The 13,342-nt window shown below is 46.5% G+C and overlaps 2 protein-coding genes across 2 annotated transcripts in view; one reads left to right on the top strand and one right to left on the bottom strand.

Moving 5' to 3' along the window:
* Positions 1 to 10,432, bottom strand: part of TTF1 (transcription termination factor 1) — a 20,864-nt gene extending 10,432 nt beyond the window's left edge. The window contains exons 1-4 of the mRNA XM_080927408.1: positions 10,347 to 10,432; positions 4,284 to 5,555; positions 2,565 to 2,791; positions 1,354 to 1,539 (exon numbers count right to left, since the gene is read on the bottom strand). Coding sequence (XP_080783534.1) covers positions 1,354 to 1,539; positions 2,565 to 2,791; positions 4,284 to 5,548 — 1,678 coding nt within the window. The 5' untranslated portion in view covers positions 5,549 to 5,555; positions 10,347 to 10,432. The remainder of the gene's footprint in view (positions 1 to 1,353; positions 1,540 to 2,564; positions 2,792 to 4,283; positions 5,556 to 10,346) is intronic.
* Positions 10,433 to 10,445: 13 nt separating this feature from the next.
* The window catches only part of CFAP77 (cilia and flagella associated protein 77), a gene marked incomplete at both ends in the record, with an annotated part of 121,864 nt that continues 118,967 nt past the window's right edge, over positions 10,446 to 13,342 (top strand). Inside the window, 2 exons of the mRNA XM_080927378.1 lie at positions 10,446 to 10,518; positions 12,857 to 12,903. Of these exons, the coding sequence (XP_080783504.1) occupies positions 10,446 to 10,518; positions 12,857 to 12,903 (120 nt within the window). The remainder of the gene's footprint in view (positions 10,519 to 12,856; positions 12,904 to 13,342) is intronic.

The following is a 13,342-nucleotide window of genomic DNA, read 5'->3' as shown; positions in this document are numbered from 1 at the left end:
ATTTGCAGCAGAGTGCGGAGACTGGGCGTCACACCCTGCACTGTCAGAACAGATACTCAGGAAACACTGCCTTGAGGAGCAGGGCACTCTGGGTTCACAGATCCACTCACTGGAATGCCACTTCAGCATGATCTGAGGGGTACCAGGCTCTTCGAGACCTTCTCCCAGCCAAGCCTTTCCCACCTCTCTCTCTCCAGAAAGCCTTCCCCCTGCCTCCCTGTGTACTTGTGAGATTACCATCTTCACACTCAAAAGCAGTTCTTTCATAAGGGACCTGTTACCACTTACTGATCTTTTTTTAAAAATACATTTTTTTTTTTGCCACACTTGGTAGTATACACCTTTGATACCATCTCTTGGGAGGAAGATAGATCTCTAAGTTTGAGGCCAGCCTAATCTACAAAGCAAATTCCACAACAGCCAGGGCTACACAGAGAAACCCCTCAAAAAGACAAAAACAATACAAATAAAATAAAATAAAAAATATTTTTGGGGGCTGCAGAGATGGCCCAGAGGTTAAGAACACTGTCAGCTCTTTCAGAGGTCCCGAGTTCTATTCCCAGCAACCATGTGGTGACTCACATCCATCTCTAATGTAGTCTTGTGTTCTCTTCTGCCTGAAAGCAAATATGCAGGCAGAACACTGTGCACATAATAAATTAATAAATCTTTTTTTAAAGATTTATTTATTCATTTTATGTATATGAGTGCAATGTAGCCAGCTGTCTTCAGACACACCAGAAGAGGGCATCGGATCTCATTACAGATGGTTGTGAGCCACCATGTGGTTGCTGGGAATTAAACTAAGGACCTTTGGAAGGGCAGTCAGTGCTCTTAACCACTGAGCAATCTCTCCAGCCCAAATTAAATCTTATACAGTGTATTTTGATCCACATTTACTCTTAACTCCTTTCTCTGACTCCTCCAAGATCCACCTCCTCCTCTCCCCAACTTTGTGTCTTGTTTTTAATAATCTGCAGTGTACATCTGGGCTTCCAAGACTTCTAGGCATGGGGTCATTAGTGGGAGACTTACTGAGCTCCTAATTTTCTCAGCAGCAGCCCCCCTAGCAGGGATCCTCTCAGAGCACTTCCCTTATAAGACCATAACACATGGAAGGATGTGCTTCATGCAGAAGGAATGACAGACAGGAAAAGAAACTAAAGGTATAAGCACTGCCAAGTGGACAGGATAGAAGATTGTTTACTTTTTCACAACATCCAGTGGAGGACTACTCTTGAGAGACACAGACACTGCCAATCCCATGGGAATCAGAGGAAGTACTTCCTCCCCATGGGGTTGCAGGCAGCTGTGGGAAGGCTGAGGGAGGCTTGGGTCTCTTTCCCCACTTACCAATGTGCAGTCTGAAGGCGTGCTTCCGTTTTAGGTTGGTGATCAGAGACCTTTCCTCTGGGTATCTGTCTGTGTACAGCAGCTTGTCTGCACTCTCAATTCCAGTCAGAGACAAGAAATCTTGCACATTTTTCTCTATTTGTTTATTTTCTTTAGCAGAAAATTTGCCAAATCTAATAGCCACACCTAGAGTTGGAGTGAAGGAGTAGGGACAAGCATTAAAGTGCAGACTATCAATAATAAAAGCAATATAAGCAAATCCACATCATTCATTTCCCCACCCCCGTGGTGTGTGTGTGTGTGTGTGTGTGTGTGTGAGTGTGTGTGTGTGTGTGTGTATATGTGCGAGTGTGTAGACATGTATGGAGACTGCAGGTCAACTTCAGGTGTCGTCCTTAGATCCATCTTTTTTGGTGGAAGGCTCTCTTGTTGACCAAGTAGGCTAGGCTGGCTGGGCAGCAAGCCCCAAGGATCTTCTGGTCTCTACCTCCCCAGTGTTAGCGTTACAGTCACATGCCACCAGGCCCAGCTTTGTTACATGGCTTCTGGGAACAAAACTCAGGTCACGTTTGTGCAACAAGAAGTTTACCGACTAAGCATCTCCTGAGCCCACAAGGAAACCTATAGTATTTGGATCGGCTGGGATCAGCCCACTGGGCAGGAGCAGCCTGCTGGGAGCTAGAAGTCCTGGCAGCCTCATGATTGAATGTGAGGGGTATTCAGCAAAGGGGCCCCCAAGATACTGCTCTGTAACTGTGTCTGTGTGAGGTGCTTGGGTGTATTATTTAACCTGTTTGTTTCTAATCTGAAAATGCTTTGGTTCCTTACTCAATGCACAATACATACTTGTGTGAAAGAACACTTATGCCGTACACTATCATGTATGATAACTACATGCAATGAGAAAACATTTTTAACATTCCTCAGCCAGCAATGGCTCAGTAAGTACTGCTCAATTGTGGCACATGGTTTTAGATCTATAGCTTCTAAGATCCCTTTTTCAAGACAGGGCTTCTCTGTGTTGCCTTGGCTCTCCTGGAACTAGACTGGTAGACCAGACTCCCCTCAGATTTATAGAGATCTGCCTGCCTGCCTGCTTCTCAAGTGCTGGGATTACAGGTGAGCTCCGCCATACCCAACTTTAAGATCTTTTTAAAGGACGTTTCTCTATCAGTTCAAGTCACTCAAAAGCAGCACACTGGAAAGCTTACCTTGTGCCTTAAATTCTTTGAAGCGCCCTAGGTCATCTCGATACATGCGTCTGATGGTAGTGGCCGCCCTTTCCTGTATGTCAGGAATGAACTCTTGGAGCTGCCTCACTGCAGTGCCCAGATCCACATCTGATTCATCAGAATCTCTCCTGTCCTCAAATACGGATCTTGTTACAGCATTGCTAGCTGACTCCAAATTGCTTTCTTCTTCTTGGGTATGTTCTAACCTAAGGGGGAAACTGGGTTACCAGCAAGTCATCTCTCCAGCTAATACCTTTTAACTCTTCCTGAATGGGTCTCAGTCTAGAAAAGTACTGAAGTTAAACTGCACCGTGGAGGGAGCCATTCATTCAATAATTTTCAAATTCTTTATATGCACTCTGATTAGATTAGATGTGCGTGTTTGTGTGTGTGTGTGCATGTGTGTACAGGAGGTAACACGATTCTACCAGTTAGTGCTAATTTATGTGCTACTTCTCAACCTTGGTTCCAGGAAATAAAGCCCTTCTGATCTCTACAGGACACCCCACCCCCACCCCATAAGTTGAGTTGTAGAATACACTGGCTCTTTACTGGTTAGCTGTGTTTTCCCAGCTATGGCTGTTCCTGCTGCACAGGCCTCATTTCTCTCTCGGTTTCTTTTTTTTTTTTTTTCAGAGCTGAGGACCGAACCCAGGGCCTTGAGCTTGCTAGGCAAGCGCTCTACCACTGAGCTAAATCCCCAAACCCACCCCCTCCCTCCCTCCCTCCTCCTCCCTCCCTCCCTCCCTCCCTCCCTCCCTCCCTCCCTCCCTCCCTCCCTCCCTCCCTCTCTCTCTCTCTCTCTCTCTCTCTCTCTCTCTCTCTCTCTCGGTTTCTTATGTATCCATCCCAATTGCTTTTCCCAGTTCTCCAGCAGATGGCAGAATCTGCCTGCTTAATATGTTCAGGCACAACACCAGTGAGTCTGTCAGACTGGAAACCACACCCTCTAGTCTATTTGTGAACAGGTTAGTGACTTTCCTAAGATCAATGTGCTGACAATGTCCCAGTGAGAACAGTATGAATGGAATGGCTCATACATGTTGTCAATACCATCCACGTGACACTTAACATTTAGCAACCACGTAAAACTATTCAAAACCATAACTACCGAACAAACACAAAAAGTTTACTAAGCAAAAAGTAAGAAAAATAAGAAAAATCTGTCCCGGGTCCAGGATCTGCAAGTGTGTGTGTGTGTGGGGGGGGGGGGGAGTGGACTGATACAGCAAGAGACAAATAACCACAGGTACCTTCCTCACGTACTCCGCAGAATCCCCAGTACATGGTCCTTATGTCCATACACACTGTCAGATCAGCTATGGGGGCTGGGAAATCTTAAAATAGCTCAAACTTATATAGAATAGGGGGCTGGAGAGATGGCTCAGTGGTTAAGAGCCCTGACTGCTCTTCCAGAGGTTCTGAGTTCAATTCCCAGCAACCACATGGTAGCTCACAACCATCTGTAATGGGGTCTGATGCCCTCTTATGGGAAGACAGCTACAGAGTGTACTCACATACTTAAAAGAAATAAATCTTTAAAAAAAAATTAGGTAGAATAGACCTCAGTGAAAATCTAATTTAACTGTCTTCATTTACATATGAAGACATTCAGCTATCTGCTCAATTAAGACTGTCACACTAGAGATTTCTGTCAGTCTCATATGCATACAGAAGACACACCCATTCCCACCTCACCTCTGCATCTCTTCCCTGTGCTTCCCGGTGGAACAAGCCTGGGCTTCTGCCTCCGCTGGCCTGTGGTCCACATCCTCTTCCCTCAAAGTACCACTGCCTTCTGGTGAGCCCATGAGGGCATTCTCAGCCTTGCTGTCTAGCACTGAGGCACTGTCACGAGAGGTGGCAAGAGCTACGGATTTGTGCTTCTTTTTCTTGGACTTTTTCCTGAGACTGTGGGATTCTTTGATGCTCTCATCCTCTTCTTCAGCCGCATCTGCTCCTCCGTGATGTGTGCTATCAAGACTCTCAGAGATAGTCTCCGGGCTATCAAGGCTCTCAGGGACGATCTCCAGTTCCTGGTTCCCGAACACTTTTTTTTTAGACTTCTTTTTACAAAGCACTGCTACTTCTGTGCCTTTGCCTTCTAGATCCACAGAAGACAAGGACTCTGACTGGGGCAGGGAGATACTCTCAGGCTGGCCTCCCTGGACAGCATCCTGGGGTGCAATTTTCTGGGGGTGCTTCTGGTTCTCTTTGCTCCTGGCATCACTGTGCAGCTCTCGACAGTCGTGTTTCTGGGGTTCAGCAGTGGGCAGCTCTTCTGTCTCACCCACTTTTGCTGACCTTTTTCCCTTGCTCATATCAACATAAACAATATCCACATCCTTTCTAGACGTCTCTAGCAGGTTCTCCATGTTTTCTTTATCTACAAGGATGATCCCAGTTTCCACATCCACCTCCCAGACACTAGTCTTTTTCTTTTTGTGGGCAGAAGTAGTTTTTTTAGCTTTACGGAAGGTTTCTGAATTTTTCAGAGGGGAAGAAGTAAGCTGCTGGGACTTTTTCTTCTTCTTCCTCTTGGCTTTCTGAGGCTGTTCACTCTCCACGCTCCCTTGGGCTGGCATCTGGGACTCCCTCTTCCTCTTCCCCAGCACAGATACTACAGGCTGCTCACTCTCCACACTATCTAGGGCTGGCGTCTGGGACTCCCTCCTCCTCTTCCCCAGCACAGACACTACAGGCTGTTCACTCTCCACACTATCTAGGGCTGGTGTCTGGGACTCCCTCCTCTTCTTCCTCTTGGCTTTCTGAGGCTGCTCACTCTCCAAGTTTGGCTGGGCTGGTGTCTGGGACTCCCTCCTCTTCTTCCCCAGTACAGACACCTGAGGCTGCTCACTCTCCACGTGTTGAGAGGGCCATTTCTGAGGTCTTTTTTCAGACCATTTCTTTTTCTTGTACAAAGTTGCAGTGTGGGTCTTAAATCTGCTTGTGCCTCCTTCCATCCTGTTCCTTTAGGAAAATGTGACAGCATTGATTTATTTTGTCATTTTAAACATCAGTGGGGGGCAGGGGTAATAGCACAGCCAAACACATGCACATACAAACACACACACACCCTCCCAAGTTCACAAGAAATAACACTGTCCTGCAAAGCCTAGGGCCACACACCACTTACAGACTCATCTTTTGTGATGTGTTTCAATAAATATTCAATTAAAGGCTTATCTCTTTATTGGCCTCTGCAGTCTCACTCTGTGGATGCCACTCTAGTGTGGAGCCGAGCACACGAACTCTGTCACTCAGTCCACGAGCTACACCCTCCATGAGATTCCCTTCCCAGGTGGTTCACTCCGCTCGCCCTGGTGCTTCTGTCCTGGGTAGATATGACTGCTCCAGTGTGTTTCTTTACTCCACCACTCTGCAAAAACATGACTCTAAGGCCTGACAGCTTTTTATGTAGGTTTATATATTAGATTCTCAATCCATAAATCCTCTACACAATAAGATTACATCCAATGGACAAAGACACAAACTGCCCTTCTATAAGAGATAAAAAGACCTATAGAATCCCTTAAGAATATTCATATCTACCTATCGCCAATTATGGCCACCAGGATCCAGGTCTGCTTTCTCCAGTTCCATCTTGATTTCTCCCTCAATATCTGCTCTTCGTTTTCCTACCTTTTCTCTGCCTACCTCTCCACTGTCCAATCATGTATCACCTTAACATCAATCCACAATGTGTACTTGCTATGGTTCCCCCAACATGCCTAGTCCTTTCCTGGCTCTCTGTAGGGTCTCTGCTGCCCATCCCCCCCACACCCTGCACCCACTACCCCCAGTCTACTAGTTGCTGTTGAGGGTCCCTTGCCTGACTGTGAGCTTAGGTAGGAGACTGCTGTGCTTTGTTTACTGAAACAAGGTCTTGCTATGGAGCCAAGGTTGGCCCTCACCCTGGCTGAAGTTCTCCCATCTCAGTCTCCTCAGTCCCAGGACTACCAGCATGCATCACAACACTGGGTGGAAGGTCACTTCTTTAGGAAAGTCTACTCTCTACTGGCTAGCTTTCCTAGTATCAGAAGGTGCTATGTGGGCTGCTGGGTAGAAAAAAAATCACAATCTTACACAGCTATGAGTCCTGTGGACTAAAATGAGCAGCATGGCAAATTATGCCTATGGCTGCAACAGTGGCATTAACTGTCTTTAGGCTAACCTGGCACAGCATCATTGTATCTACATTGTATCATCTCTGTATCCTCTGGACCACAGCATCACTGTATCTACACTGTATCCTCTGGACCACAGCATCACTGTATCTACACTGTATCATCTCTGTATATTCTGAACCACAGACCAGGGGGCAGCTTGCAGACTGCACCACACAAGCTTCTTTGTGCAGTGGAAAGAAGGTGATTGATGCAGAAACTCACAACCAGTCAAGGGACAGAGAACAAGTGTCAGTGGAGTTGCTCAGTCACAAACTAACATCCAGATCTCCTGCCCACCCTCCAAGGCTCAGTGATCATCTCAGAAGGGGAAAGAGTTTAAGAGCTAAAGGCTGGAGGAACTGGAGTAAAACATGTCTTCTGGACATGATAGGGCCACTGTGTTCATATGTCTGCATCTGCCTGCAAGAGATTAAGCCAGTCAATATTCAAACGTGGAGGGGAAGGGGCTAATGAGCTCCCACTCCTAACTGAGGTGATACAGGCTTCTGGGGAAGAGAGAGTCAGTCTTCTCTAGGGTATGATCCCTGGTAGGTTGGCAAGGCTCCAGAGTCTGGCCCCATACCCAGAGCACAACCTTGACTAGATGGGTTATTTTTAAAATCGAAAGAGGCCCTGAAATAGTGGAGACGAAAGGGAAGTGGGGTGGATCTAGGAGCTGGGGAAGCAGTGGATGGATCTGATTAAACTACATACTATGAAATCCTAGAACACAAGCCATCAGTTTACAAAGGAAAGCTTCCTTTTCTCGTTCTCTGTGGCAATCTGTGCTTTTCTGAAGCACTTATTGTTGGCATTAGGATAGCCCCTTCCTCCAGCAATGGCTCCACCCACAGGTGACAGGAACCTAGCACATCAATTGCCATGGAAACAGCCAAAGCATTCCCAGAAGACATCAGTTCTGAATCCCATCTCCACCTGGGAGCAAGTGATGTCACTACCCCTACAAAAGACCGAAACCCCTCCTCCTCTCTCTCTCCTTTTTCTTTTCTTCTCTTCGCCCGGCCTTGACCCCTGCCCCATCCTGCTCTATTAAAACCTCTCCACGTGGAATCGTGTTTGGTGTGGTCTGTCTGGGCCTGGGCGAGAAATCTAATTAACAGCACTTATAACTTGAAAATTAGCAATCAGGTACTCAGTCATTCAACATCTATCTCCTCAGCTGACATACTCAGATCCCACAAAGGAGGGTAGTTTGTGGACTGCTCCATTTCCACAGCCTGGAGGCCCTGACTCAGCTCTTCATTAGGGAGAAGCAAGTCTCATCTTGACATCACTACGTATCCCCAGACCTCATGCAGGATCAATGGCCTCTGACAAAGAGGACAGATGAGCCTTGTTAGGGACCAGCAAAACAAGAAAACTCCATAAATTTATAGTTGCGCATACCTGGAACCTAGCACTAAGAAGTAGAGGCAGGAGGATCCTTCTCAGCTACACAGTAAGATTGAGGCCAGCTTGGGAGACTGAGACCCTGACTCAGACCCTCCTCCCCAGGGCATAAAGGATTACATACAAACATTTCATATTCCTCTCCTCAATCTGAGGTGCTTCTGGGTCCAAATATTTAGAGTAAACCCTTGACTAGGTGATATATTTATATGGCTCAAAACAGTACACCCCTCCCAACTCCCCAGAGAATTTCTCTGTGTAACCCTGGCTGTCCTAAAACTCTCCCTCTATAGACTAGGCAGGCCTTGAACTCACAGATATACAACTGTTTCTGTTTCCTCAGAGACAGGATGAAAGGCGTATACCACCACACCCAGCCAAAAACAGTGTATTATATTTCTTCTCAGTAAGCTCTGACTGTAGTTTCTGATTTACTTCCTCTGGATCTTTCTCTTGTACCAGCGGCTGCCAAGCACCTTTCCTAAAGAAGGTAGCTAACTTACCTGCATAGTGCATGGCAGCTGTAAGGACTGTGTTTAGGAGAGAAGCCATGAAAGAACACTTGAACTCTCACCTACAAGGCAGGCCCTTCACCTTCCATGGGGGTACCAGAGCTGTTTTGGACCTTCCTCCCTCACAAATATCTCCCAGCTGGGAAGTGCTACCTAGGGAAGCAGGGGACCCTTTCAAAGATTTTTCAAGGTCTCAGCTGACACAGCAGCGGTGCACAAGGGCTAAGGATCTAAGACAGTCTTATGCAATCACTGTAGCCCCAGCACCTAATCTGGTTCTGCTCTCAGTTAATTTTCTTTCTTTCTTTTTTCTTTCTTTGCATGAATTAATGCTTTCTCTTTAGCTGATCCTTCGCTACTAAGAACAGAGGGGAAACCCGTAAGTGGGTAGATGGGCTGTGTTCTAATCATGGCTGGAAACAAAACACCATCCAGAACCAGTTGTTTCTTTAGATCTGGAGTGTCCCCTAGGGTCGCTAATAGCCAGATGAAGTTATTGAGCACGTGAAATGGGGCGAAGCCAAGTTGTAAAACTAAAACAGATATGCTAGCAAGCTGTCTCTTCACTCAGCACCGTCCCGGTGCCACCCTAGTTCCTGACCCTTCCAGGAGCCATCATTAGGAGTGGTTTCCTTATTTTCCTCCACAGCCATACAGTTACAGCACATTTAGTTACTGTTTTATTGGTTGTTTTGCTTTTGGTGTTTTTAAGCTGTTGGCCTCTTTTGAGGGTCCCAGATAAATTTTTGCCATGGGGTGAGGTTCCTTCAGTAACAATTACAACCACCTTTCCTGAACCTTACTTTTGGTTAAAAAAAATATATTTTGTGTGTATTAATGTACTTCCTGTGTGCTGGGTGCTCGCGGAGGCCCACCTGGAACTTAAGTCATAGATGGGTGTGATTCACTATTCAGATCCGGATGCTGGGAACCAGGCCCAAGTCTTCCACACAAGCAACAAGTGCTCTTAGGCACTGAACCATCTCTCCACTCCCTTACCCGCTCTTGAGGAACTGGAGGGATTTATGCTGAGACGCTTAATTATTTATCCTTACTAAATAGGCAGGAGAAAAGGTGTAAGTGGGGAAGCTAGGAGTTCAAATTCGGGTCCTGCAAGTTTTTTAACTCTGAGCCATCTCCTAACCCTCAATTATTTATCTGTCATTTTTCCACATAAAATCAGCCTTTCAGACATAACCTGACCCATGCCGCTCATTTCCTTGCATCCTCTGTCCTAGGAAGGAACAATGTTCCGATTTTCTACGAGAGATCTCCATGCCTTGATGCTCGGTGACTAGCCTCGGTGCGAAAGCCACTTTATCAAGGTACTGTCACGGACTCCAAACTTCCACCATCCCTCCCGCACAGACTTTCCAGACAGACAGCCCGGCGGCTAACGAACGGAAACCACCTATCCCCACTTCCGGCCTCACGCAGCTCCGCTCACCACCCCAGATTCTGACTGACCCTTCTCTGCCCCGGGGCGGCGACCCGAGGAACGTACTAGAAGGATCCCGCAGGCCGTGGCCTGGGTCCCAAGACCCCACTGCCCCCGGCGGCGAGGAACAGGCAGATCCGCCTCAGGCCGCAGCCTCACTTGGAACGAGGCCACAGCGCAGTCGCGCGCCACACTTAGGGGCAGAAACTCAACGAAAACTCGCCCAACCTACCCCGTGATATGTACCACTCGTCTTCGAATCCGGAAGTATTGTGAGGCGGAAGTACTGTACTGGCTTCCGGCCTGCTGCGCATCCGGCTGCCATAGTAACATGGCGGCGCGCAAGGATTGGACGCATGCGCAGTTGCCTATCTGTGGTCCTGACGCTCGGTATGGGAGAAAAGGTGTGCCCTTCTAATTAAATAAGCCAGGCAAATCCCAGCCGTCCAGAAGCAGAGGCAGGTGTATGTGAGTTCGAACCAAACCTGATCTACATAGCGTATTTGATACCAGTCTATACAGTAAGATCCTGTCTTTAAAAAAAAAAAAAAAAAAAAAACCTCTAAAACTTAGTTTATAAAAAAAAGCAACTGGGCGATGGTGGCACCCGCCTTTAATCCCAGCACTTGGAGGCAGAGGCAGGCAGATCTCTGAGTTCGAGGTTCGGTCCAGGACAGCCAAGGCTACACAGAGAAACCTCATCTCAAAAAGCAAGAGAAAAAAACAGTAATTGGACCATCAAATTATCAAATTACAGCTAAAATCTGTATCACCAGAACATTAAACTTTCTGTGTGGTGGTCATAAAAGTTGAATGCTTTTCTCCTGTTGGCTTGAGACAGGGTCTTATGTAGCATAGGGTGCCCTCAAGCTCATCATGAATTTATCATTTCGCCTCTACTCTCAGTACTCAGATAACAGGCAGGTACCCCCATCCCAGGTTTTATATTGTGCTGGGGACAGATCCCAGGGCCTGGTGCATGTTGGGCAAGCACTCTACCAACTGAGCTATATAGCAGCCTAAAAGCTGTATCCCATCTTGTAGTGGGAATGAGGCTTGGTAAGATGATTTATCTGGCCCAGGGTTTCAATCTACACTTTTCCTGCTACTTTGTTATCCTTTCCTTCAAAGGACTGTGGCTTCCTTTATGTGAGCGCTAAGCATCTTTGATTAAAATGGGCTGGAGATATGGTTTAGTGGTTAAGAGGGCTTTTCCAGAGGATCCAAGTTCAGTTCCCAGCACCTATGAGGTGGCTTACAACTGTCCATAATTCCAGTTCCAGGGGATCCAACACCCTCTTCTGACCTCCTCATGCACCAGGTATCACAAGATGCACATACCACACGCAGGCAACACATTCATATACATTCAAACATCTTTAAAAATGCAGTTTGCCTGCTGCAGTAACAATGCCTGTAGTTCCAGCATATGTAAGGCTGAGGCAGGAGGATCACAGGTTTGGGTTACTTAGTGAAGCAGCCTGGGAAACTGTAAGTAGACACACTGCAGGTCTGTGTCAGGCCTTGTCTGAGCAGCTGGATATCTATGTGGTCTGCTTTGGTACTGACAGAGTCCACTTATGGTAGGCAAGGCCTTGGAGTTCATACTGGTTGTTAGTGTATCTTGCTCCGTGGTGCACTCAGGGCCTTATAGAAGTGGGTATTTTTAATGCTGAAGATAGATCAATGAATTCACATATACTGCATGTATTTGAGGGGTAGACTTTTCATGTAGACCAAAACCCATATTCGTACAATAAAATAAAGCATTTTGCAGAATTTTTTTAATTTAAATTTTATGTGCATTGGTGTTTTGCCTGTATGTCTGTGAAGGTGTCAGATCCCCTGGAATTGGAGTCACAGACAGTTGTTATGAGCTGCCATGTGGGTGCTGGAACTGAACCCAGTTCCTCTGGAAGAGCAGTCAGTGTTCTTAACCATTGAGCCTTCGAAAATAATTCTTATTTTTTCATATGGACTGTGTAATAGACATCATTATTGCACCACATTAAAATCCATGGACGTGGAGCTGCAGAGATAGCTTATTGGTTAAGAACACTAGTTTGCCCTTGCAGAGGACCTACGGTGGCTCACAAACATTCATTACTTCAGTTCCAGGGCGTCCAACATTCTCTTCTGATGTCTGCAGGCATCAGCCAGACTTAGGTGCTTAAACACATGTGCAGGCAAAATACTCATACACATAAAGAAATCTTTTAAAAGCCTTTATACAGGAGCTGTGGACTCACAAAACATCATTACACCCACCTTTAATCCGAGCCCTAAAGCATCAGAAGCAAATGGATCGACAGTTTGACGTATACTGTGAATTCCAGGCCAGTTAGGGCTACATACTGATAACTCCCTCATAATCAGTAGACATAGTGAGGACCTGGTCATATCTGAAAGTGTTCTTTACAGTTAATGGTTGTTGTGAGGCAAGGAAGACTTTATGCCTTAGTGTAAGTCACCCCCACCCATGCTCAGGTCAGCAGCCCTAACTGAATTCAGTGGGATACAAAACAATACCTGAAAATGCGAGAGAGACTTGCTGCCAAGAGGAGTTCAGCAAGGAGAGGGGCAAGAAGATACGAATTATGCCCATTATGCGTATGCATGAAATTGCTAAATGTTTAATAAAACACCCCCAAAAGAAAATGCCCTTGTTGTAGGATGGAGTCTTTAGGGTCTGCAGTGGTTTGGATGAGAATAGCTTCACCTATCAAAATACTTGGTTTCCAGTTGGTGATGATGTTTGGAGCGGTCTAGCGGTGGCCTTCCTGGAGGAAGTAGGTCACTCACTGGGGTTTCAAAGCCTCCTGCGTTTTTCAGTGTTCTCTCCCTCTCCCTCCTGTCCCCTCCCTCCCTCCCTTCCTTCTTCATGATTGGGGGGTTCAGAATGTGAGGTCTCAGAAGACTTTTCCAGCCACCATGCCTGCCTGCCACAGTGGACCTGTATCCCTTTAGAACCATAAGCACAAATAAACTTTTCCTTCTCTAAGTTGCTCATTGTCCCAGTGTTTTGACCAAGCCTGCTCAGTCAGTCAACGGGGTCTCCAGCAGCGGAGCAAGGATTAAGAAGAAAGAGACAATTAGACAGAACTGCAGCATGACCCTCAGCCAGTTCTGAGGCTGAAAGGTGGGTTTAATTTTTTCCTAGTCTGTTTTAATTACATGTGAGTAACAATAAGGTCAGTTCTAGTTAGGGGACAAGCAGAACAGTGAACA

This window comes from Micromys minutus (assembly GCF_963924665.1).
Source record: "Micromys minutus genome assembly, chromosome: 13".
NCBI classification, from domain to species: Eukaryota; Metazoa; Chordata; class Mammalia; order Rodentia; family Muridae; genus Micromys; species Micromys minutus.
This window is presented reverse-complemented; position numbering and strand designations above follow the sequence as displayed.